At 44.6% G+C, this 25546-nt stretch overlaps 1 protein-coding gene across 7 annotated transcripts in view; it reads left to right on the top strand.

Moving 5' to 3' along the window:
• Positions 1–25546, top strand: part of LOC101747227 (cystinosin homolog) — a 74191-nt gene that overhangs the window by 45194 nt on the left and 3451 nt on the right. For 5 of the 7 annotated variants that reach the window (XM_012695319.4, XM_004931936.5, XM_012695322.4 and 2 more), the window contains 9 exons: positions 11208–11318; positions 14028–14127; positions 14368–14568; positions 16592–16832; positions 17746–17865; positions 18651–18821; positions 19857–20077; positions 21231–21329; positions 22040–23651. In XM_012695319.4, the coding sequence (XP_012550773.1) occupies positions 11208–11318; positions 14028–14127; positions 14368–14568; positions 16592–16832; positions 17746–17865; positions 18651–18821; positions 19857–20077; positions 21231–21329; positions 22040–22079 (1304 nt within the window). In that variant the 3' untranslated portion in view covers positions 22080–23651. Of the gene's footprint in view, positions 1–11207; positions 11319–14027; positions 14128–14367; positions 14569–16591; positions 16833–17745; positions 17866–18650; positions 18822–19856; positions 20078–21230; positions 21330–22039; positions 23652–25546 lie in introns of those variants that run through there. The other 2 variants (XM_012695324.4, XM_012695321.4) reach the window with 2 other exon arrangements.

The following is a 25546-nucleotide window of genomic DNA, read 5'->3' on the forward strand; positions in this document are numbered from 1 at the left end:
TCCATCCATCTAAGCAATAAAAAAAGCCTACTGAGTTTCTCGCCGGATCTTCTCAGTGGTTCGCGCTTCCGATCCGGTGGTAGATTCTGCGAAGCACTGCACTTGCCAGGGTTAGTGTTAGCAACGTCATCAGGTTTGAACCCCGTGATCTCACCTACTCGTTAGGTTACGCTGGCATAGCCTCTCAAAGCTACCAGTGTAGCTAGGAAATAAAAGAAAAAACGAGTAATATCCGTCAAATTAATACAGCAGTATGAATACTCGTATAAGTAGTAAGTAGGCATCGCTTACAAAAAAAAAAAAAAACTTAATTAGGTAATTGCGACGTAACCTTTTCCGTTGCGCTTCATGTATTACTGTTGGATAAAAATTACATTAAAAAAAAACATTGACCCGTAAGTGCGTGATGCTAATCTGTATCAATTAAACACGTGCTTATAAAACGTGAATTTTATCTTGTTCGCTATTTTTACTTCGTTACATAAAAGCTACGGATGCTTGTTCACTAACTTCCACATAATAGGATTGTTAAGGAGATATCTATACTTCTATACTAATATTATAAAGAGGAAAGATTTGTTTGTTTGCTTGTATTGAATAGGCTCCGAAACTACTGAACCGATTTGAAAAATTCTTTCACTGTTTGGAAGTTATACTATTCCCGAGTGACACAGGCTAATCTTTTTTGAAAAAAATTAGGGATCCTTACTAAAACTCCAATAATGTAACCCAAGGTGTAAAAAATTACCTAAAATATTGTTTACAGCGCGTGCGCTGTGATAACTGTTGATGATAGAATAAAATAATGTACTACGACTATGTAGATATTATTATTTACGAAAAGTGTCGCGACAGCATATGTCTGATTGTTATAGTTATGCCACAAGAAGTGTCCTTTTATTAAAAAAAACATCGTCAAATATCGTTGAAATTTTTGTTAAAGACCCGAGCGGAGCCGGTGCGGGCCGCTAGTAAGCTATAAATTGTAGTTTAGAAGGAATAAAATATACGCCTATGTTAATAAGTATAGTAACTCGAAGGAACACCTGAGATGAGCTGCGTTTTCCCTCGCAACCGTTAATTCAACGCCTCAGCTGATTTTTAGTGTATAATCGATTTCATTGAAGCGCCCCGGTGCGATAATTTGATGGGTAAAGTCAAAGGTTGATAAAAACGCGCTACCCTTTATTTATGAAAATAGCACAATAGGTAGGTACATTGCACTTAAACATACAATTGTATTGAATTCAATTACACACACATCATGTAGTGTTTAGTTTGGTAAAATGTTAATTGTCATTTGTATTTTTACTAGAAATTGAGTGAGTGTGTCTACCTATCCACCTTTGACAAAGGCAGTCATTAAATATATTATTTGAATAATAAACGTGGCGTGAAAATAACAGATAGTAGAGTCAAATAATTAAATAATTAATAATTAAATTTTAAATTTAGATTAATGTTAATAAACACGTTAAATTGACTCTAGTGCTATTAAGCAGATATTTCAAACTTAAATTAGTTTTCGTCATATATTATATACGTACTTGACAATAAATGATGTCACTTGTAATAGTAGTTGCATATTGGTAGCATGTTTTATTTATCTATAATATTTGATAGAGTTAATTTTACATGTCTATATATAAGACTAGCTATACCCGTCCGCTTCGCTGGGCATTTAAAATTAACATTATTATTTGTGACCCTCACAAAGATTCTCATTATTAACACCCCCGCAACGGGTGTAGGGAGTCCAACACTCATATAAATATTAGCCTATCCATTAAGTACATGTATTTTCTACATGGATACCAAGTTTCAAGTCAATCGGATGCACGATTCAGTAGTTATAACGGAACATCCGAAAAAAAAAACACTGTAGATTTATATATTAGTATAGATTATACAATATAATACATAAGAGTATAAATATGCTTTAAGTGTTATAAGAGCTGCATTTATTAACCACCTTTGTCAATTGTATATTCCTTGTCACGATCACTTTAAAGAGTCCAGACAAAGACTCCAGTCGCGCGTCGGAACTGATACGTACAATTTTATAGATGTTGAATATAGAGAAGCTTGCGATTATTCTTCAGAGGTAGCTAGTGGCTAAAGCATACTTTTGGAATTTTTGGTAGCATTGGCAAACATCGACCATCAGGAGGGCCAGAAAAAAAAAACATCCAACCTATTTATTGTATTTTTTTTTTTTTTTTTTTTTTTTATTGCTTTCGATAGGCAGACGAGCTTACGGCTCATCTGATGGGAAATGATAACCGTCGCCCATAGACATCCAAACTACATCAGTGACTCAGATGTGCTGCCTATCTTGGCCTGGATGGGCAGTCTTATGTATGTTACACCGGCTATCCTGTCCTTCAGACCGGAACACAGTATTACTGTTTTGCGGCAGAAATAGACAGGACGGTGGTACCAACCCGGGCGGGCTTCTACACAGAACCCTACCACCAGTTATATGTTGCGAATCACTCTTTGAATTTGGAAACAGTTTCACATCGCTACGGAAATTTTTATTTTTAAATGTACTTCAAGGTTTGACACATAAGGAACACAAATTGTGATAAAAATTCTCACAACAATTAATTTTATAGAACGTAGTGATAATGGCTTGACTTGCAGGTGTTGCTTATAAAATAATTAAATTAAGATAAAACTTAAATGCTAGTTTTCGACCTCATAAATATTCCCAATGCAGATATGTTAGCCACGTGCTACATCATTGAGCGCAATTATTTATTTATCATTGTTTCTATGCTTAATTATTTGTTTGGATCTTTATATCTTATTTTCACCGATTTCACTAGAGCTATCACGGTTAAACGATGTACTTGAACAGATTCTACCTTCATCATTTTTAAATTTATGCGGATGGATATATGAGTACACGGTCTAATTTTATTTATTTATTTATTTAATAAATGATAGCGTGAATACTATTTCCCATTCTAGGACATCATATCGACGGCTGCCTCACCACCATTGCTTTACTCTTTTTTTTTTGAAGTAATACCTTTTCGTGGTCTTCTTAAAAAACCTTGTAAGTCGTCGTGGCCTCCCCACCGAACGTGGTCTCGCCTTGTCGCGGCGGTGGGGCTTAAGCGTGCACCCCGATACCGTGGAGCAGCGTTGTCTGCACAGGGGTGCCGTGAACAAAGAGGACTGCACACCGTGTTCCCGTTTTCCCACCTTTGCTGGACAAAGGGTGCGTGAAGCGGGAGATGGCTCCCTTCTGGAGCCGTCTTGAATGCTAGGCCATGTCCCCGGCAGCTTTTTGGCTGCTAAAGGGGAAGGCCCTCCAGAGGAGGGTACCGGTACGCCGGCGTGGCCACACCGTGGTCAGACGTGTGGGTCTGTCAGTAATGGTAGACCCCACGTGGATGAGAAGTGAACCGGAGGGCACTCCCTTCCGGTCGCTGGTTGCCATGTCCCCGGCTGCCTCTTGGCGGCTACAGGGGAAGGCCCCCCAAAGGGGGGTACCGGTTTACCGGCGTGGCTTCGAAGAAGCACACCGCAATCCCTACCGAGTAGGGGACGGGGGCTGCTGCCTAGCAGGAGCCGTGAGGATGCGAACCTCTATAAAAAATGCCCCAATCCCAAGTTTTTGACACCTGACGATGGGATGAATGGCTGGAGGGAGTCTAGTCCCAAGGGTTGTCCCATACCGTAATCCCCACTTGGTGGGGGGCGGGGGCCGCTGCCTAGTAGGGGCCGCGAGGATGCAAACCTCTATAAAAAATGCCCTAATCCTAAGCCTGTGACGTGCCCGGTGATGGGATGAGTGGCTGGAGGGTGTCCAGTCGTGAGGGCCGTCCCAGGGGACCGACCCCTGGTTAAATAACAAAGGAACGAAATGAATGATGGCAAACTTACAAAAAACATTACCCCAGGAGGGTACCACTCTAGGTGGAGAATCCCTCCGTGCTTCCACTTCGGTGGGAGCATGCTGCCCCACGTATTCTGGGGGGGGCAAAGCATGCCACGATGAAGGGGGCTGTGCGACGGGCAGCGGAAAACCCGTCGAACCGAGGTGTGCCAGCGCTGGCTCGACGCGCTCTGCGCTCGTCAGCGACTGCGAGGCGGCTGGCCCGAAAGGGAAAGTCAGGCGGAAGAGGAAATCGAGGGGAGTTTCTTCCCGCGAAGGGAAGGGGGGGCTAACGTCGTCCTCTGACACGGATGCCCCACCGGAGAAAGTGGTGGTAGTCTCCGATTCGGCCTCTGCCGCGGAGGAGATGCCGCCCCCTAAAGGGAGACCCGCTCGGGGGAAGGGCGCACCGTCACCGGCGCCGTCATCGGCGTCGATGTCTGTCGCCTCGCTGGACGGGCGGACGACAGAAGAGGAGGAGGGCGGTCTTCGGGACCCTGCCTTGGTCATAGGCAGGGCCATGAAGACCGTCAAGTCGTATGCGGCGACCAGTGCCAAAACCAAAGCTGCTGGCCGCAGGCTGCGGGAAGTCGTCTCGCGAGTCTCGAAGGTTCTGCCTTCGGTTGCTTCCGCCAATGACCAGGTGGTGCAGCTGATGGCGGAGAATTTGGGGCTCCGAGCACAGCTACAGGCGCAGCAGCGGCCCGATGGCAAGGTTGCTGCTACCAAGCGGGTAGCCGCGACGAGGTCGTCGCCCGCGTTGCCGCGTGCCGCTGGGTCGCGGACTCCTCCGGCATCTGTGCCGGCGGTGTCGCCGCTGGTCTCCGGGGTCCCTCGGGGTCCCTGTCCCTCAGCGGCGGCTGGCGACCCGTGGCCCGTGCTGCCACCATCGCGCGCGGTACAGCGGCGTTCGCGTCTCCCGTCGCCGCGGTCTAGGGAGGCGACGGCCGTCGAGCGGCAGCAGGGATCCGCGGGGCCACGGATCTTGGGCCTGCCGGAACCGAATTGCTACAGCCTGGACGAGATTATCGATCGCACCGTCCAGGCTGTAATGGAAAGGCTGGGTGGCGGGCTGGCGGCTCTCGAAGCGAAACGTATTGTCGCTGGTGACGCTGAACGGCCTGCGTCTACACATGCCGCGGTGTCGGGTGCTGCAGTGACCCGCTCCACCCCCGTACAGGCTCCAGCTACTAGGGCGGGCCCGGGGCGAGACAGAGCCAAGCGGGGGGGCGGCGCTAACGCAAAGTGCACATCGCAAGCGCCTCAACCCCGTCCGCTGCCCCCGCCCCCGGCTAACATGGACGAGGGGTGGAATGTGGTGGCCCGGCGGGGTGCCAAGAGGGCCGTACCGACAGCTCCCCAAGTGGGTGGAGCACCGGCCACTGCGGCGTCTCAGGCTGCTCCCCAACAGGGTCGAGCGCCTGTGGCCGCCAAGAAAAAGAAGACGAAGAAGAAGTCGACGCGCGCGCCGCGGTCGGCGGCAGTGGTCTTAACGCTGCTGCCGGCCGCCGAGGCCAAGGGCGTGTCATACGGAGATGTAGTCTCCCGGGCGTGCGCGGCTATTGATCTGGACGAGATCGGGGCGGGGGAGGGCCTCCGCTGTAGGCTGACGGCCAATGGGGCCAAGCTACTAGAGTGTCCCGGTGCCGATAGTTCCGGCATCGCGGAGCGTCTGGCGGCGAAGCTCCGTACGGTTCTGCCTGAGGAGGAGGTTCGAGTGCACAGGCCGGTCAAAATGGCTGAATTGAGAGTGACCGGCCTGGACGACTGCACCACTAAGGATGAGGTGGCGGCGGCTATTGCCGCCCGGGGCAACTGCGCCCTGGAGAATATAACCGTAGGCGAGCTGCGCCTCGGCTATACCGGGGCTGGCTCTGTTTGGGTGCGTTGCCCGGTAGAGGCGGCCACCTCCTTGGCTGCTCCTCCGCCCGGGAGACCGTCGGGGGAACCGGGCAGGTTGCGCGTGGGCTGGATAGCGGCCCGCGTGCGCCTTCTCGAACCACGCGCCTGGCGGTGCCTCAGATGCTTCAGCACTGGGCACTGCCTTGCTAAATGCGCGAGTGCCGTTGACCGCAGCGGATTGTGCTTTCGCTGTGGTCAGCCGGGACACAAGGCGGCCGTGTGCTCGGCTGCGCCGCACTGCTTATTATGTGCGGCGGCCGGGCGCAAGGCTGACCACCGGGCCGGGGGCAAGGCCTGCCCTCCGGCCAGCAAGAATGCTGAACGAAATCGGCGCCGCCAAGCTAAGCGGCGTCAAAAGAAGCGGTTGGCCGGGGGAGCACCGGCCGGCACTTTGTCCCCCGCTGAGGCGTTCGCGCCCGATAGCGGGGGCAATGGAGTAGGGGAGGGAGCGATGGATGTGGTTCAGTCTTAATGGATCACACCTATCGCTTCCTGCAGGGAAACTTGAACCACTCCGCTGGGGCTCAGGACATGTTGCTCCAGACCATGGCGGAGTGGTCAATTGACGTGGCTGTGGTCGCCGAGCCATACTTCGTTCCCCCAGCGGATGACTGTTGGTTTGGGGACGTTGATGGCTTGGCGGCCATACATATCAGAAGAACCGCGATGGTCCCCCCCCTGGCGATGGTGACCAGGGGCCCCGGGATCGTCGCGGTACAGTTAGAAAATATCGTCGTGATCGGGGTGTACTTTTCTCCGAATCGGCCTACCGTCGAGTTCGAGCGGTTCCTGGACGGGCTAGAGGTGATCGCTCGTCACCTCGCTCCCCGTTCAGTGATACTGGCGGGGGACTTCAATGCGAAGTCTGTCGCTTGGGGTTCCCCATTCACGGACGCTCGTGGTAGGCTACTGGAGGAGTGGGCGGTCGCGGTCGGTCTCTGTATCGTTAATAGGGGCTCGATCGCGACTTGCGTGCGGTGGACGGGCGAGTCTATCGTGGACTTGACGTTCGCGAGCTCGCCCGTCGCGCGGCGCATCCTCGGCTGGAGAGTGGTGGTGGGGGCGGAATCGTTGTCCGATCACCGGTATATCCGGTACGATCTTTCTGCCCCTGCGCCGACGCCGGCTGCAGGTGCCCGCGGGGTTGACCCCCCGCAGAGTGCATCCCGGTCATTCCCTAGGTGGGCACTGAAGCTCCTGAACAGGGAGCTCCTGGTGGAGGCCTCTATGGTGGCGGCGTGGGCGCCCAAGCGCCCACAACCTGTCGATGTGGAAACCGAGGCCGAATGGTTCCGGGGCGCGATGCACCGCATATGTGATGCCTCGATGCCCCGGGTCGGCTCTCGGCACTCTGGACGGCGACAGTCGCCCTGGTGGTCGCCCGAAATTGCAAGACTGCGTGCGGTCTCCATTCGGGCGAGCCGCCGGTGCACTAGACACCGCCGTCGCCGCCGCCTGCGGCGCGACGAGCCCGTCGCGTTCGCGGAGGAGGAAGCTCGGCTGCACCGCGAATATCGCGCTGCGAAGGACGCCCTGCGGCTGGCCATCAGGCGGGCCAAGGAGCAGAACATGGAGAGACTCTTGGAGGCGCTCGAAGCGGATCCGTGGGGGAGCCCATACAAATTGGTACGCGGCAAGTTGCGCCCGTGGGCCCCCTCTATGACTGAGCGTCTCCAGCCCCAGCAGCTGCGGGACATCGTTCCGGCGTTGTTCCCGCAGGAGCGGGAGGGTTTTGTCCCTCCCGCTATGGGCGGGCCGTCTGACACCGTCGACGGCCAAGCTCCTGCTGAGGTGCCTCGTATTACCGAGGCAGAGCTCCGGGTGGCCGTTGTCAAGATGACTGCGAAAGACACGGCCCCCGGCCCGGACGGAGTCCACGGCCGGGTATTGGCCTTGGCCCTCGGTGCCCTGGGGGACCGGCTCCTTGAGCTATATAATGGCTGCTTGGAGTCGGGACGGTTTCCGTCGCTCTGGCGGACGGGTAGACTTGTGTTGTTGAGGAAGGAGGGGCGCCCGGTGGATACAGCCGCCGGGTATCGTCCTATCGTGCTGCTGGACGAGGCGGGAAAATTGCTGGAACGTATTCTGGCTGCCCGCATCGTTCGGCACCTGGTCGGGGTGGGGCCTGACCTGTCGGCGGAGCAGTACGGCTTCCGGGAGGGCCGTTCGACCGTGGATGCAATTCTTCGCGTGCAGTCCCTCTCGGACGAGGCCGTTTCTCGGGGTGGGGTGGCGCTGGCGGTGTCTCTTGACATCGCCAACGCATTTAACACTCTGCCCTGGACCGTGATAGGGGGGGCACTGGAGAGGCATGGAGTGCCCCTCTACCTCCGCCGGCTGGTTGGGTCCTATTTGGGGGCCAGGTCGGTCGTATGTACTGGGTACGGTGGGACCCTTCATCGTTTTCCGGTCGTGCGTGGTGTTCCGCAGGGGTCGGTTCTCGGCCCCCTCTTGTGGAATATCGGGTACGACTGGGTGCTGAGGGGCGCCCTCCTCCCGGGCCTCCGCGTTATTTGTTACGCGGACGACACGTTGGTCGTGGCCCGGGGGGATGATTTTAGGGAGTCTGCCCGTCTCGCCACAGCGGGAGTGGCCCTCGTCGTCGGAAGGATAAGGAGGCTGGGTCTCGACGTGGCGCTCAATAAATCCGAGGCTCTGTGGTTTCACGGGCCGCGGAGGGCGCCACCCGTTGACACCCACATCGTGGTTGGAGGCGTCCGGATAGGGGTCGGGGTGCAGTTGAAGTACCTCGGCCTCGTGTTGGACAGCCGGTGGGCCTTTCGTGCTCACTTTGCGGAGCTGGTCCCCCGATTGATGGGGACGGCCGGTTCTTTGAGCCGGCTGCTCCCGAATATTGGGGGACCGGATCAGGTTGTGCGCCGTCTCTACGCGGGGGTGGTGCGATCGATGGCCCTGTACGGTGCACCTGTGTGGGCTGAGCCGCGCAACCGGGCCACTATGGCTCGGTTCTTGCGCCGGCCGCAGCGCACCGTTGCCATCAGGGTCATCCGCGGATATCGCACCGTCTCCTTCGAGGCGGCGTGTGTTTTGGCGGGGACGCCGCCATGGGAGCTGGAGGCGGAGTCGCTCGCTGCCGACTATCGGTGGCGCAGAGAGCTTCGTGCTCGGGGCGTGGCGCGTGTCCCCGAGAGTGAGCTGCGGGCGCGGAAGGCCCATTCTCGGCGGTCCGTGCTCGAGTCGTGGTCGAGGCGATTGGCCAACCCCACGTGGGGGCTACGGACCGTCGAGGCGGTTTACCCGGTCTTTGATGACTGGGTGAATCGTGGCGAGGGACGTCTCACCTTTCGTCTGGTGCAGGTGCTGACCGGGCACGGATGCTTCGGGAAGTACCTGCGCCGGATAGGGGCTGAGCCGACGACGAGGTGTCACCATTGTGGACACGACCTGGACACGGCGGAGCATACGCTCGCTGTCTGCCCCGCTTGGGAGGTGCAGCGCCGTGTCCTGGTCGCAAAGATAGGACCTGACTTGTCGCTGCCTGGCGTCGTGGCGTCGATGCTTGGCAGCGATGAGTCATGGAAGGCTATGCTCGACTTCTGCGAGTGCACCATCTCGCAGAAGGAGGCGGCGGGGCGAGTGAGGGAAAGCTCTCCTCACTACGCAGAAACCCGCCGCCGCCGAGCAGGGGGTCGGGACCGGGGTCGTATCCGTGACCTGGCCCCCTAAGAGCTAGGGGTCCCACCCGTTTTGTGCGGGGAGGGACCCAGACGAGGGGTGGCGTGCTCTGCACGCTCACCCGCAATAGGAAGCCGGGTGATGGTAGACCGCGTTCCCCCGACCGCTCTGGGGGAAGGTGTAACGCGGCGCCATCAAAGCGGGCTCTCGGCCCGCTGAACGAGGGAACCGGTGGTCGTTTCGCTGGCGGCCACCGGTCCGGCGTCCGTGGGACGGTGGGATGGATGTAATGTGCTCTGCGTCAACCCTGTCCCGCCGTTTCAATAGCCCCGACTGGGCTCCGGCCCGGTCCGAGGTAGGGCGCCGGTTGTGAGCGGCAGGAGTTTTTAGTGAGGTTCAACTCCCACATACCCCACCTGCCGCGCGGGTGGGGATCCGGCGATTTTCTCCTGTGGAAAAAAAAAAAAAAAAGTCGTCGTGGCCTAAAGGATAAGACGTCCGGTGCATTCGTATGTAGCGATGCACCGGTGTTCGAATCCCGCAGGCGGGTACCAATTTTTCTAATGAAATACGTACTCAACAAATGTTCACGATTGACTTCCACGGTGTAGGAATAACATCGTGTAATAAAAACCAAACCCGCAAAATTATAATTTGCGTAATCACTGGTGGTAGGACCTCTTGTGAGTCCGCACGGGTAGGTACCACCACCCCGCCTATTTCCGCCGTGAAGCAGTAATGCGTTTCGGTTCGAAGGATGGGGTAGCCGTTGTAACTATACTGAGACCTTAGAACTCTCGAGGTGGGTGGCGCATTTACGTTGTAGATGTCTATGGGCTCCAGGTGAGCTGTGAGCTCGTCCATCCATCTAAGCAATAAAAAAAAAACGAAAATTCACGAACATAACCCTTATTAACTAAGTTTTCACTTAAGTTTACCTATGTACATATTATGGCATCCAAATTTATAATAACGTAACTATATCCCCGTCTTAAGAACATATATTTGTATACAAGGCTTACAACATTGTATTCGCATACAACGCTATTTCTATGAACTTGTTTTAGGGCCTTATTAATTACGTTTCCTTGTTTACCTTCGAAACTTGTACACGACCTATCCATTCTCTTTTATTGGTTAATATTTTATCAAGAAAACACTCTTGAATGCCTTAATAGTATTATAAACGTTTAAATAAATATGAATGAATACTGTTTCTTGATAAGAGTAGATAAGAGAAATGTTATATAATTATTTTGACCCAATGATCAAATGTTTAATTTAAAATATCAAAATTAATATAGTGGGATTAACACATAATCACGTGCATACATTTTTTTCCTCATTCACGTTTCGGCGGATTTTTATTTTTTTATTGCTTAGATGGGTGAACGTGCTCACAGCCCACTTGGTGTTAAGTGGTTACTGGAGCCCATAGACATCTACAACGTAAATGCGCCACCCACCTTGAGATGTAAGTTCTAAGGTCTCAAGTATAGTTACAACGGCTACCCCACCCTTCAAGCCGAAACGCATTACTGCTTCACGGCAGAAGTAGGCGGGGTGGTAGTAGTACCATATAAGTCTTAAATTTGCATTTAGTACGTGCGCGACAAATAGATGAATAACTAAATAATGTACAATATGACGCCAACCGATTTCGATGATTATTGTTTTTAGTGTACTATTTATTATATATTAATTTGTTTTGGATTTTTTTTTCTATTTGAAGTCGGTTTTTGTTAAAGCATGTCTATTTACAATTAATTGTTGTTCACAGGTAAACAGATCACGATGGCGGAATGCAGTGCAGTATTGAGGCCGCGAGCAGCCGCGTGCTCTATTTCTAGTCATAGAATACGCTTCTGTTTAGTTGTTATGTTAATTTTAGGTAAGTTATTACTTAATTATTGTATCTTTAAAAATTTTTTTTACTTTATTTTGGTAAGTAAGAAAATTAATATTTTGCATCTCATGTTGAATTTTCTCGAGATAAAGAGTTACGAACTACCAGCTGTTTTATAGATTGATTACTATGTATAATTACAAACCTTCGAATACGTTGTTATATTTTAGAGCAGAAATACCTTCATTCGCGAAGCAATTGCTCTTGAGGTGTTAGGTCTCCTTCGGAGGCGCTCGGGCAGTTGTTAGCAAATCCCACCCCTCCTTTTGCTCGCCCACCTGTCCTGGTGAAACTGGAAAGGCCTCCGGGCCACCAGTAATCCTTCAATCCTAAAAAAAGCATACATACCCGGCGTTACCCAGATTATATTATTGACCATGATAAAAAAACCTTCTGTGTCAATCCAGGTTGTCTATCTGGGAAATTTCATTTATAAATAGTCAGGTCATAAGTATTGTCACACAGTAAAAACTTTTCTTTTAGAATGCTGGCCACAAAAAAGTTTATTGAATTCGAATTTCGAATAGTTCATGAAAATAAAAATGTATAACTTTTAGAATTTTACTCATTTTTAAATATGGAGTGGACGCTTAAAGAAGACCGTGTTGCAGTTATTGCGTTGCATCGTTGCGGTTACGCACCAATTCAAATTTTTAACATACTGAAAAATTTGAATATAACCAAAAGATTCGTTTATCGTACCATCAAACGATACAATGAAGACTCTAGTGTAGATGACAGGTCAAGAAGTGGTCGCCCTCGGTCTGTTAGGACTCCAGCAGTGATAAAAGCTGTGAAGGCGCGAATTCAAAGAAATCCCAAACGTAAGCAGAAACTGTTGGCCCTTCAGATGGGGTTAAGCAGAACCACGGTGAAAAGGGTGTTAAATGAAGACTTAGGGCTTCGGGCATATCTAAGAAAAACAGGACATCGTTTGAATGCTCGTCTAATGGACCTGAGACTGAAGAGATGCCGCGCTTTGTTGTAGCGGTACGCGGGAAAAAAATATCGGGAAATTCTTTTTTCGGATGAAAAAATTTTTACCGTAGAAGAGAGCTACAACAAACAAAATGATAAGGTGTACGCACACAGTAGTGAAGAAGCGAGCAACCGTATTCCGCGTATCCAACGAGGTCATTTTCCATCCTCGCTCATGGTATGGTTGGGAGTTTCTTATTGGGGCTTAACAGAGGTACATTTTTGTGAGAAAGGTGTAAAAACGAATGCAGTTGTGTATCAAAATACAGTCCTGACGAACCTTGTGGAACCTGTTTCTCATACCATGTTCAATAACAAGCACTGGGTATTCCAACAAGATTCGGCGCCAGCTCATAGAGCGAAGAGCACACAAGACTGGCTGGCGGCGCGTGAAATCGGCTTCATCCGGCACGAAGACTAGCCCTCCTCCAGTCCAGATTTCAATCCGTTAGATTACAAGATATGGCAACACTTGGAGGAAAAGGCGTGCTCAAAGCCTCATCCCAATTTGGAGTCACTCAAGACATCCTTGATTAAGGCAGCCGCCGATATTGACATGGACCTCGTTCGTGCTGCGATAGACGACTGGCCGCGCAGATTGAAGGCCTGTATTCAAAATCACGGAGGTCATTTTGAATAAACTTTAGTGTCATAAGAATCTATGTTTTGTTAAGTTCATTCTGGTATATGAATGGTTACATAATGAATAAACTTGTTTCAATTATTTTACATTAAACATGTGACAGAATTTATGACCTGACTAGGTATTCGTTCATCCAATTTGGGATCCAAGCATACAAACTTTCACATTTATAATATTAGTATTGTATAGTTTATAAAGTTGGCATTGGTTCTGATGTAGTTTAAGATTAGTTTGCCCCTGCTTTTCGTAATACCACAATCCTAGTTCGGGAAACGTTTCTAACTAAAAATATGATATGAAGTTCATTTCATTTTAATATCACAAAAAGTTGATTTAGAAAAATCTTATATAATCCAAACTACAACGAAAATTTTAAATTCATCGTGTCATCGGGACCTCAATCCGAATAAAAATATAATTCTCAGAATACCTGTATTCTGAGATATAATTTATTAAAGTGATTTCGTAGAATAAACTGTGGAATTATTTTCGAGTCAGTGCGAATAATTTTTTTATTAAATTGTTTCTTAGAATGTTTTTTTTTTTTAAACATTTGTAATCTCATCATTTGAATATATGTTACGCTACCGAGCATGAACATTCGTGAACATTTTATTATATCTCGTTAACGTTCCAAAGAAATAAGACTGTGTGACTCCACTCGTAATGTTGATTAGTACAAATCGCCTAGCAAAGGAACTTCGATTTTATTTATTTATTTTTTATTGCTTAGATGGGTGGACGAGCTCACAGCCCACCTGGTGTTAAGTGGTTACTGGAGCCCATAGACATCTACAACGTAAATGCGCCACCCATCTTGACATATAAATTTTAAGGTCTCAAGTATAGTTACAACGGCTGCCCCACCCTTCAAACCGAACCGAATTACTGCTTCACGGCAGAAATAGGCGGGGTGGTGGTACCTACCTGCTCGGACTCACAAGAGGTCCTACCACCAGTGCAGTACAGTCAGCAAAACCCGAATATATTATAAAACATTAATTGCATTATTAAGGAAGTGATTTCATTGGCTAAGGTAATCCGTAATAAGATTTGTCATTAAATTCTTTCAGGTATACCGAGTGCACATTCCCAGTTAGACAAGATGTACGTCGAAGTAACTGATCTGAATCTTTTAGTCGAAGAAACTCGACTACTCAAACTGGTCCAAATGTGAGTATTATTACATTTCGCGGCAGAATTAGACATGATGATGGTACCTCCTAGTACGGGTTCACCACCGGTAATGACGCAAGATTACAAATTTTATTTTTATTAAACAACAATGGGGAATATCTTTTAAAAACGTATTTAGAAAAAATGTATCTTGCTACGATATTTGAACGGAATAGTCGCTTCATTTAATTATTAACTGAGTTTTGTTTCCAGTCTAATACTTACTTCTTGTTCCAGAGGCCAATATAACACATCCCTAGAAGTGATATCAAATATTCAACATCCAGATATAGTTCAACTAGTGCCACCGTCAATAGAAATACCAGGTTCGAACGAACCTAATAAAACGGTGGTGATATCGTACGATATATGCGCGTACGGAAAGAGTCCGGGACATTCGGAAGTGACGTTCAATGTTACACCGCCAGGTTTTGTCAAGTAAGTGCGATATGTATTATATACACCATAAGTATCAATAGTTTAAATTACTTGACTATTTTAAGCTATTGCATAGCTTTTATCGCGGGCTTTGACCGCGGCGACTGAATCAAGAAATTCCGTAACGAAAATAAAACCTAACGCCCCCTACTCCGCCTACCATGTAGCTCGCGTTCAACACATTGACACGTTGCGCTTGTATAGTGTTTGCGAGTAAGCGCGCGGCGTGACGTCGCACTGCATGCGCATCATGAAAAGTCTGCCCATCTCTCTCTTTCGCGCTGTCTAGCTTATGAGTGTGAAGGGGACAGTTAATGTTTTGCTTTTGTTAATGTTTATAAATATAGCGTGGTCTTATTTTATTATTGTTTTAATATTAAAATTTTATTGTCTAATTATAATTGCATAAGTTTATAAAAAAGGCAATAGCTTTACGGCCTGGCCACGGGGATCGGCGGTGCGAACAGCGAAGCGGTGGGCGAGGCGACCATTCGCGCAGCACCGTTTGCAGGCCACGGGTACTCACGTTCGCCGCCGCGACTAGTAAGGAAGTCCGACAGCGAAATGTCTATATCGAAATTATCTCGATATTGCTTACAAATTAATAGTTTTTTGGTTCAGGACCTATTATTTGGAAAAGATTGTGAAGTACATGATTTGAATAAGAATCGGAGTATACCTATAGATGGAGAATTCCACAAGAAGTACGAGAAATACTTTGGGTGGCTAGACTTCCAAATAGCTGGTCTAGCTAGTATTTCAGCTATTTTATTTTTTTATTGCTTAGATGGGTGGACGAGCTCACAGCCCACCTTGTGTTAAGTGGTTACTGGAGCCCATAGACATCCACAACGTAAATGCGCCACCCACCTTGAGATATAAGTTCTAAGGTCTCAAGTATAGTTATAATGGCTGCCTCACCCTTCAAACCGAAACGCATTACTACTTCACGGCAGAAATAGGCAGGGTGGTAGTACCCACCCGTGTAGACTCACAAGAGGTCCTACCACCAGTAATTACGCAAATTATTATTTTGAAGATTTCATTTTTATCACACGATGTTATTCCTTCACCGTGGAAATCAATCGTGAACGTTGAGTGTTGTTGAGTACGTATTTCATTACAAAAATTGGTACCCGCCTGATATTCGAACACCGGTGCAACGACTTTAAAAATATAAAATAAAAAATAAATAAAAAATATAAAAATTTCGGCGTTAATTTTTCGCGGCGAAAACAACTAAACTCATTTAATCACTGTACTATTCGCCGCGACTACCGCTCGACTCCGTGGCTCGCGCCGTCCGTATTCATGCATTTGTTTTGCTCGCTCGCCGCATCGCGCGATTCGCTCGGTACATTTCGCCGGTCGCTTCGCGGGTCGCCGGTGCGCGTGGCTTGTTAGGTACATTTCTATGCGCTTGTTTTAGTCGCTAGACGCTTCGCCGTTCGCACCGCGCGAATATTCGCATCGGCGAATGTCCCGTGGCCAGGCTGTTACTGCGGCAGTCGCCGAGAGTCACACGTGTTATTTTTTTTTGCTTAACACAGATGGTCGCATATCTAATAGCAAACTTATTTTGTTAAAAGTACAAGGTGTATTGTAAATAGTTTTCGAATTTTCAGATTCATTATTTTTAAAATATCTTATCCTAAATTTCACTAAGTCACATTATACTATAAAATCTTAGAAACATTTAAATTTGGGATATTCAGTTTTAAAAGCTGAAAGCATATTTAGCCAATTTTATACCCTAATGTAAATGTGGTAGGTGCCAGATTGTACTTGATTGCAAACATTAATGTATTATAATTAAAACTATTTTTACGGTTTTATATCTAGTTTTTTTATTGTCATTCGGTTATTTCCAACGATGCGAATAATTTACAGTATTATGGCTGACGGCCGACTCGTCTTGATTCCCGTAAAACCGTAAAAGTATTTTTAATAACGTCTGCGATTCGCGAAAACAAATTAAAAAAAAAGTACTATCAATTAATATCAATTAATTTCCTGTTTCTAGCTTAGACACAGTGTACCTACGTATAACCGTCATGCACTCCAACGAAATAAACATAATATCGTACATAATGGGTTGGATATACTTCGCGGCCTGGTCAGTTTCGTTCTACCCTCAAATATACATAAACTTCAAGAGGAAAAGCGTGGTCGGTCTCAACTTCGACTTCCTGGCGCTAAACATTATGGGCTTCACCATGTACTCGCTTTTCAACTGTGGACTGTATTTTTCTAAAGAGATTCAGGTTTGTCAATTTTCGTTTAATATTATGACATCGAAGGGCTCGACGAGCGAATTAACCCATAGACACAGCCCAGTGAGTTTCTCGCCGGATCTTCTCAGTGGGTCGCGTTTCTGATCCGGTGGTAGATTCTGCGAAGCACTGCTCTTGCTAGGGCCAGTGTTAGCATCACTCCGGTTTGAGCCCCGTGAGCTCACCTACTAGTTAAGGTTACGCTGAAATAGCTTCTCAAGGCTATCAGCTTAGGTAGGAAAGAAAAAAAGACATCGAAGTATATCCCAGCCTATAGCTGTCCACTGCTGAAGATAGGAATCTTCAATCGATCTCCAGTTTGGCCGGTCCGTTGCCACCTACATCCAACATAACCCAGCGATTTTCACTAGGTCATCCGTCCGTGTGGTAGATGGTCGTCACTCTCCGCGCCTGCCAATACGTGGTCTCCACTTAAGAATCTTTCTGCCTCATCGGCCGTCCGATCTTCGCGTTATGTGGCCGTTCAGTTTTAGACGGAAATTTTAATCTCGCACATCAACTTATTATTATTATTTTTTACTGAACTTTCCTCTACGAGCGTTTTATTCAAATCAAATCAAATCAAATCAATTACTGAATCCCGTAGACATCTCCAACGTATATGCTACCACCCACCTCGAGATATAAGTTCAAAAGTCTCAGTACAGTTAAAACGGCTGCCCCGCCCTTCAAACCGAAACGTATTACTGCTTCACGGCAGAAATAGGCCGGGTGGTGGTACCTACCCGTGCGGACTCACAAGAGGTCACACCACCAGTAAAATGCATGCTTACTCCTTAGTGGCTATGATGCGCGAATATAATGGGTATGTGGGACCAATAATGCCACAGGTGTACTTGACGTTGTCTGTGCGTGTGTGTACAAAATAATTGAATGTTTACAGAACGAGTACTTCAGTCGTCATCCCCGCGGATTGAATCCGGTGCAGCTTAACGACGTGTTCTTCTCCTTGCACGCAGCCTTCGCTACTCTCATCACCATCACCCAGTGCTTTTTATATGAGGTACGGAGATATTCCCCGCAAGTCGTCGTGGCCTAAAGGATAAGACGTCCGGTGCATTCGTGTTGAGCGATACACCGGTGTTCGAATCCCGCCGGCGGGTACCAATTTTTCTAATGAACTTGGTAGGATCGATAAAACATGATATTATATTAGAATTACAAGTAATCCTTGGATTTCGGTCAAGGACACTTTGATGCGATATTCGTTCATCCAATACTCATAGTAAGCCACTTGGACCGTTCACTATCTTAATCCTATAAATTTTATATCAAAAGAATATTCATCGAATTTATCTCGAACCGACAGACTCGAGCAATGATAATAAATTGCATATTTATCAAATTAAGTGTTTTCAGCTTGCTATTTACCAAATGTTTGATAATTCGCGGGCTGCGGTACTAATGAGTTCGGCGAAATATGTATAACCTTATATTAATAACTTAGTTTCTTTTCTTGCCTTAATTAGACAGAGTGACGTCAGCGATACCGTAACCCTTTATTAGTGCAGCAGCCTTGCATAGCACGAGCTCCAGCTATGAGGAATATAATTTTTGTTATTGCTTAGATGGGTGGACGAGCTCAGAGCCAGTAAATGCGGCACCCACCTTGAGATATAAGTTCTAAGGTCTCAAGTATAGTTACAACGGCTGCCGCACCCTTCAAACCGAAACGCATTACTGCTTCACGGCAGAAATAGGCGGGGTGGTGGTACCTACCCGTGCGGACTCACAAGAGGTCCTACCACCTGTAAAAATGATCATACGATTGTCTGCGTTTGGTAACAGCGTGAAGAGCAACGGGTCTCGACGGTGGGGCGCGGGATACTCGGCGCGTTCTCAGCGGTCGTCATAGTAACGGGCAGCATCGCGGTCGTCGGCAAGATCGAGTGGCTGGACTGGCTCTACTACTGCAGCTACGTGAAGCTCGCCATCACGCTCATCAAATACGTGCCGCAGGTCAGTACTGTCGACAGAACCGAGCTGGTGCCATTGGGGGCATCAATATGAACACCAGATATCAAGAATATCACTCTAAAGAGCAGCCAATAAAGTTAAATATTGCGTACCCAAGCACTCGGCTAACAAGTCTTAACGTACGATTTCTCTAATATGTAAACTACACATCTTTAGATTAGTTAGAGGAAGTCTGAAAGTGGCAACTGTGGCAGAGAAGCTGAGAAGTGCGCGTTTGGGATGGTATGGACATGTGATGAGACGAAATGAAAATGAGGTTGGTAAGAGAGTGTTAACTATGAATGTGGAAGGATATAGAGGAAGATGTAGACCTAAGAAGAAATGGATGGATTGGGTGAAAGACGATATGTGTAAGAGGGGAGTGAGCGAAGAAATGGTATATGATTGAGGAGTATGGAAGGAGAAAACATGTTGCGCCGACCCCAGGTGACTGGGAGAAGGGCAGGAGAATTATGATGTAAACTAACCATCTTTTCAGTTTGTTGGCACATAGTCTCAAATCATGGACATGCCCGAACTTGAGGTTCAGTTATTGGAGTCCGTAGATATCTAAACATTATTCCCGCCATTCTCCTTGAGACATGAGGTCGAAGTCTCAATTGTATTGTAAAATTACTGTCCAACGAGAAATGCGCAGCCGAAAACATCGATATTTCCAGCCTTTTCTTTCCAGCCACTATTCACGATACTCAAGAGAAGAGATGGGGTAGTGCTATCGTACAGATTCCATAGACATAACAAATTGAGTTTGTCGCCGGATCTTCTCAGCGGGTCTCGCTACTCTTGCTAAGGGTCAGTGCTAGCAATAACTTCAGGTTGAGCCCGAGCTGACGAAACTACTGGTCCGCATGTAGTTGCAATATCCTGTTAGGCTACCAACAATTACATAAGGAAAAAATATCCGAGATATGGTATCACACAGCCAAAGCAACTCGAAAATCTAGGACGTGATTGATCTATTTGATAATCAAACTTGAAAAATATAATAAAACAAACAAAACAAAACATAAATTTCAGGCGTACATGAACTACAAACGCAAATCAACGGTCGGCTGGAGTATCGGCAACATTTTCCTCGACTTTGTGGGCGGTTTCCTTTCGATACTCCAGATGGTCCTCAACGCCTACAACTACAACGACTGGGTTTCGTTCTTCGGAGACGCGACCAAATTCGGCCTCGGCCTCTTTAGTCTCGTTTTCGATATATTCTTCATACTGCAGCACTATGTCTTCTATAGGTACGTAACGATGTTTCTAATAAGCATGCGGTGTTGTCATTATAACCTCTTCCGATAGCTTTGTGTGTATGTGGTGTTGCTGTGAAATCGATAGTAATCATTATAAAAAAATCATTGATATCGTTTAAGTTCGATTTTAGTCGATTTTGTAGCAAGCACTTCGCTGAACATTTTTGTCATGCCCTAACATGTCACTAATTTCGATTTTAAATAGTAAATATTCATTTTTATCATAACAATTCTCAATATAACTCTTATTTACTGTTCTATTCATTCGAATTTTCTTCTTTCATTGGAAAAAACAAATATGACAACACCAAAGGTTTTCGCTTTTAATCTTATTTGGATTTAGACGTTTTTTTCTAAATTCCACAAAAGCTGGTGCGGGTGCTCTAACATAGCAAATAAGTCGAGCCTTCACTAACATTTCTCTACACTTACTCTATCTGCTTACTTAACACACTTTATTACATGAAGAATGAAAACCAGAGAAACTATTACGGACACAGAACAAATGCACAGTGGAATTTTCGATCACAGTCACACAAAACGATCACATAGTTGAAAATAAAAATGAAGAAGTCATGGCTGAAAAACTATAGACGCTAACTTGGAGCTGTGGACGCTAATACATTATTCCATTCGAATGAATAAGAGCAAAGAAAATGTATACGAAGAGGAAAAACTGAATTTTTAATTACGATTTATTAGATAGATTTTAAAGAACACAAGCAAGTTAAAGCACTGGATTGATTAGAAAATCGTCACAAAGGGAGATAAAAGAAGATGCGAAGGAACATCGAAGACAACAAAAACACACGCTATACAACAACATACGACACGGGGACATATTTTTTGTAATTTTAATACACAGCATTTACATTTCACAGAGAACTAAAAGATCAGAATCATGAACAATTTCAAAACTATCATGTTCAATCTGTGTCGAATGTAAATGTTGCAAGTGCAAAAAAAATAAAAATTACAAAAAAATCACCACATTCATCGACCATCCATATCCAGGGTACGCTTTACGCTTCGCACGGAACGCGCGCGCCGAGGACCGAACAAAATGGCGCCGGGATGCTTTTGTTATGTTTTAAAGAAAAAACGAACACAAAAACATGGCTAAGGAATGTGATTGATATTTCAGAGAGGGCAAGGAATTTGTAATGGTAAACAGTAGTGATGAGAGTTCTGAAATGACGAGCAGCGCCGAAGGACGCGAATACTTTCTGTTGGTCGACAGTTGGTATGTACACGGCTGACTCTAACGACGCTCTAGTCCTAATCTATTACTTTTGTTTAACACAACGCCATAGCTTTATCGATAGTTTTGAGATGGAGAAATTATTTATGTATTTTTAATTCGTGGTGACGGTTTTTTGAAGTGAAACTTCTAATGCGACTTCTAACAAGGTTGCGTTAAACGTTTAACCCTGCCATACTAGAAAGAGACAGAGCGAGAGTGAATGCGTGACACTCGAACGCATGCGCGTAGTATACCTGTTACACGCCAGCGCGAGCGTTAGCAACCTGTAGCGTCCAATATTTTAATGAAGTATTTAATAAAATGTTTATATTTATTTTTGTATCCATAATTTAAAATATATATAATACAAATGTTGAGGATGTCTCATCTCTTATACACAGCACTCCCTATTACAAGAGCAATCTGATTAAAGGATGAAAAATGAGGAAACCCACAATACTGCACATCTAAAAAGAAGTTTCACTTCATTCACGTGCACCAAGTTGCACGCGCACTGTATTTTTGTTTTTTTAATAAAGTAAACTTTTTTATCGGGTAATTTTTTTAATGTGCCGTTTGATATTGAATGTCGATGTTGTTTTTGTTAATATTTTAATCGATAACAAATTTGCGATAATAGTTTCACCATCTCTAGTATGAAGCTAAATGAGATAAATAAATTAATTTTTACTCAATTCGTGTTTTTTTAGGAACGCCGACAAGAAATACAACTTGGACGTGAAGGTATGATGCCATAACCGCGTTTCTGTACTAGTGACACGCCCTGGATTCGCTCAAACAGAATGCCGTTTTTATGACAAAGATTCTCATAATAAATTAACACGACAGAGATGAAAAAGCTTACGTAATGTTAAAACATAATTTATTGAAGAAAAAGAAACGGTTAATGTTATTCCAAGCAACTATTTATTTTGTTTGTAAAGTATATAGGTAATATTTAAATGTATTTTTTATTTTCGAAACATAACTTCATCTTATGTAAGATCTTCTATTTTATGTATCTCAAATCAGTTCCGAACAGCATTTATTTATTTTAGTTTTATCGTTAAATTCCTTAGAAATTTCAACTAAATGACCTTTGCAACTATTATTTTAATGAAATACCAAACACTGCATTTCTTCTTTTTTTAACGCCTTTTGAAATGTTACGCTTGTGGATACGATTTTTTTTTTGACAAAATTGAAACCTATAGGACCTATAGGACCTTATCTAGTGGATTGCAGCTTTCTATAAATATTTAAAACCTTATTGCGAAATTCGTTATTGCTCGATAAAGATGACTAGTGTCCAATACTCGAAATCCAATCATAATCACTGACGCCTCAAGATTTAAATTCGTCTAACTTATTATCTTTTATTTCGTATTTGACAATTTCTTTCTGTTCTTTTCATGGAAAGGTGTTTTTTTTTGTTTAATTTAGTTACAAGCTTAAAGCTCATCACTAGCTACTAATTTATTTAGTGAAATGAATAACGGTTTACAAAGACGAATTTAAAAGGCGCTGAACTATTTTTTCTTTGCCTATTTATTATAAACGTAACTGAAAATATTTCAAGACATGGTAACCTTATTTTTTTCTCACTCAGAATTGTAAACATTATTTCTTGCTTTACTTTGGTGACCAAAAATCTTACGTCTTTCTCTCTTCTTCCTTTAAAAAAAGAGACAGTTTAATTCACGTACATGCAATATTTAGACTGAAACTTTCATTTAATAATAAAAAGACAGCTTCATAGTACGCCTAAAGTTTCTGAAAATGTGTTAATTATGATATTATAGATATAATTATTTATTATGTAATTTGATTCAAGAAGGAACGATAGAAATGCTTAGAGGAAATCCGCAACGAAAATAACATCTAAATACCTACGATAAAAATATATATATTTAAATTCCTTATTTTATGTTATGCTTAATCTGATGAAGGATGAATCTGCAAGTAGATAATTTCTAATAATTAATGCGATGGTTATGTTTTACCGTTTATTGTTGGATGACATGCGCAGCCAAGAAAATAAAATTTGTTATCAAAAAAAATGTACACATTTCAAATTAAAATGTGTACAAACTTATAGATTCGTGTTTTGATTTCACACCAGCCTTCCCGTTCCTTTCCCTTTTGTTCTGATAAATAGCATTTAAAAATTACCCTAATCCTATGTGTTGCGTAACAGGTGCGGTTTGTATTAATTAAATAAGGTATTTTGGTAATATTTAATGTTTAAAATTTAAGTTATTTTTTATTTTCATTTAGCTAGTAAGATATTGTTTATGGTACACAATAAATTAGTCTTGTTTTTGCTGTGTTTTAATTTACAATTCCCAGAGTAGTCGTATTCATTTAGTGAAATTACCCTAAATATAACTATCAATAACTACTAAACGACAACAGGGTTGCAAGTTGGTGAAAACAAAAAAAAAGGAACTCCTTAAATTTACCTGAGTAGGCTCCAATGGGTCACGTGACCACAAACTGTGATAAACTTTTCAGTCACACAGGCACATTTGCGTTCTTTTTTTGAAATATTTGTATATTTAATTCACGCTAAATGACATATTTTTTTAAATGAACATGCACTATGTTAATTTTTTGTCTACTTTTGTTCTCAATATAAAATAAACAAAACGCAATAAAGAATAAATTAAATTAACGTTTTGTGTACTTTAAAAAAATTGCCCCTGAAAAGGTTAAATAGAATTGAGCACTATTTAGTAGGTAGCGACTAACTAGGCTATATGTCCCTGGCATCGTTGATGTCATAAACAGATCAAATATATTAATTTCTTGATTAAAGTGGTCGTCTTCGAGGCTTACTGGTGGTAGCACCTCTTGTGAGTCCACACAGGTAGCAATAATGCCTTTCGGCTTGAAGGGCGGGACAGCCGTTGTAACTATACTGAGACCTTGGAACTCATATCTCAAGGTGGGTGGCGGCATTTACGTTGTAGATGTCTATGGGCTCCAGTAACCACTTAAAACCAAGTGGGCTCTGAGCTCGTCCACCCATCTAAGCAATAAAAAAAATATCTGTGGTGGGGCATACAATTACAATCATCTTACTTATTTCTACCGCGAAGGATTCATTCGTACTGGTTTGAAATTTGGGACTGACGCAATGATAAAGTTTATTAGAGATAAGTTATGTAATACAATTTATACTTTAGCCTAGTGTCTCTAGGGTCGCGTTTCCTATCCGATTGAAGATTCTGCGAAGCGCGGCTCTTGCTAGGGTTCGTGTTAGCAACAACGTCAGGTTTGAGCCTCGTGAGCTCACCTACTCGAACGGTTATGCTGACATAGCCTCTCTTTATTAGCTTAGGTAGGAAAGGAAAAACTAGCATCTGTCTCTATCGAGTGTGCCTATCTCGTTCATTCTAAAAAGGTAGTTTAAAATTAAGCTTAATTAAAGCTAATAAAAGAAAACATAGAAAAAGGTAATGGTTTCGTAAATGTGGGTAGTGTGTGAGGTTAAAAAAAAGTACATGAGATTAGACTATTATATAAAATAATGTGAAATTTACTTTGCAGTCTTTAATACACAGTTTCAAAGTACAAAATTTGAAAGCATTAGTTATAATCATTAGAAGTGAATTGATCATTAAGAAAATTTTATCATTAGAATTGAGGTGTGTTTATAAGTAAATATATTTGAACTGATTTACAGAAACAAAGGTACAAAATTAGCACCATGCATAGCAACCAAATAAACACCTTGGCCATTTAAAAATCCAATCAACGAAATTTAACTCGTATGGACTAGGGTATTTGATTCACTTTACCATTATTTGTAATGAGTGCTTACTTGCTTATATTAAGCTTTTTTACATTATGTAGCGGTTTGTATCGAGATCAAATTATGTTCAGCGTGTAATTTGGGTAAAAAGTAATTTAATTTTTATTGATTATTTTAATCCGTATCGACAGCTCCTATGTAACAAAATTATAATAGGTAACGAATTACAAACGATCATCTAGCCCTAAAGTAGGTTTCCTTGTACTATGAGAAGGACACTTTTCATTGAAATAAGTTCATATATAAGAATATTAACACAGACAAAAGCAAGTAAACTTATTCATCACGCCTGTATATATATATATTCGTTTTCAAATGATTCTTGTTCACTTGATGGTAGTCTGGAAGAGATCGCTCTTAGCGATAAGACCGCCAATTGTATTTATTTTTGTACGTAATG

The sequence above is a fragment of the Bombyx mori genome, chromosome 22 (assembly GCF_030269925.1).
Source record: "Bombyx mori chromosome 22, ASM3026992v2".
Taxonomy (NCBI): Eukaryota; Metazoa; Arthropoda; class Insecta; order Lepidoptera; family Bombycidae; genus Bombyx; species Bombyx mori.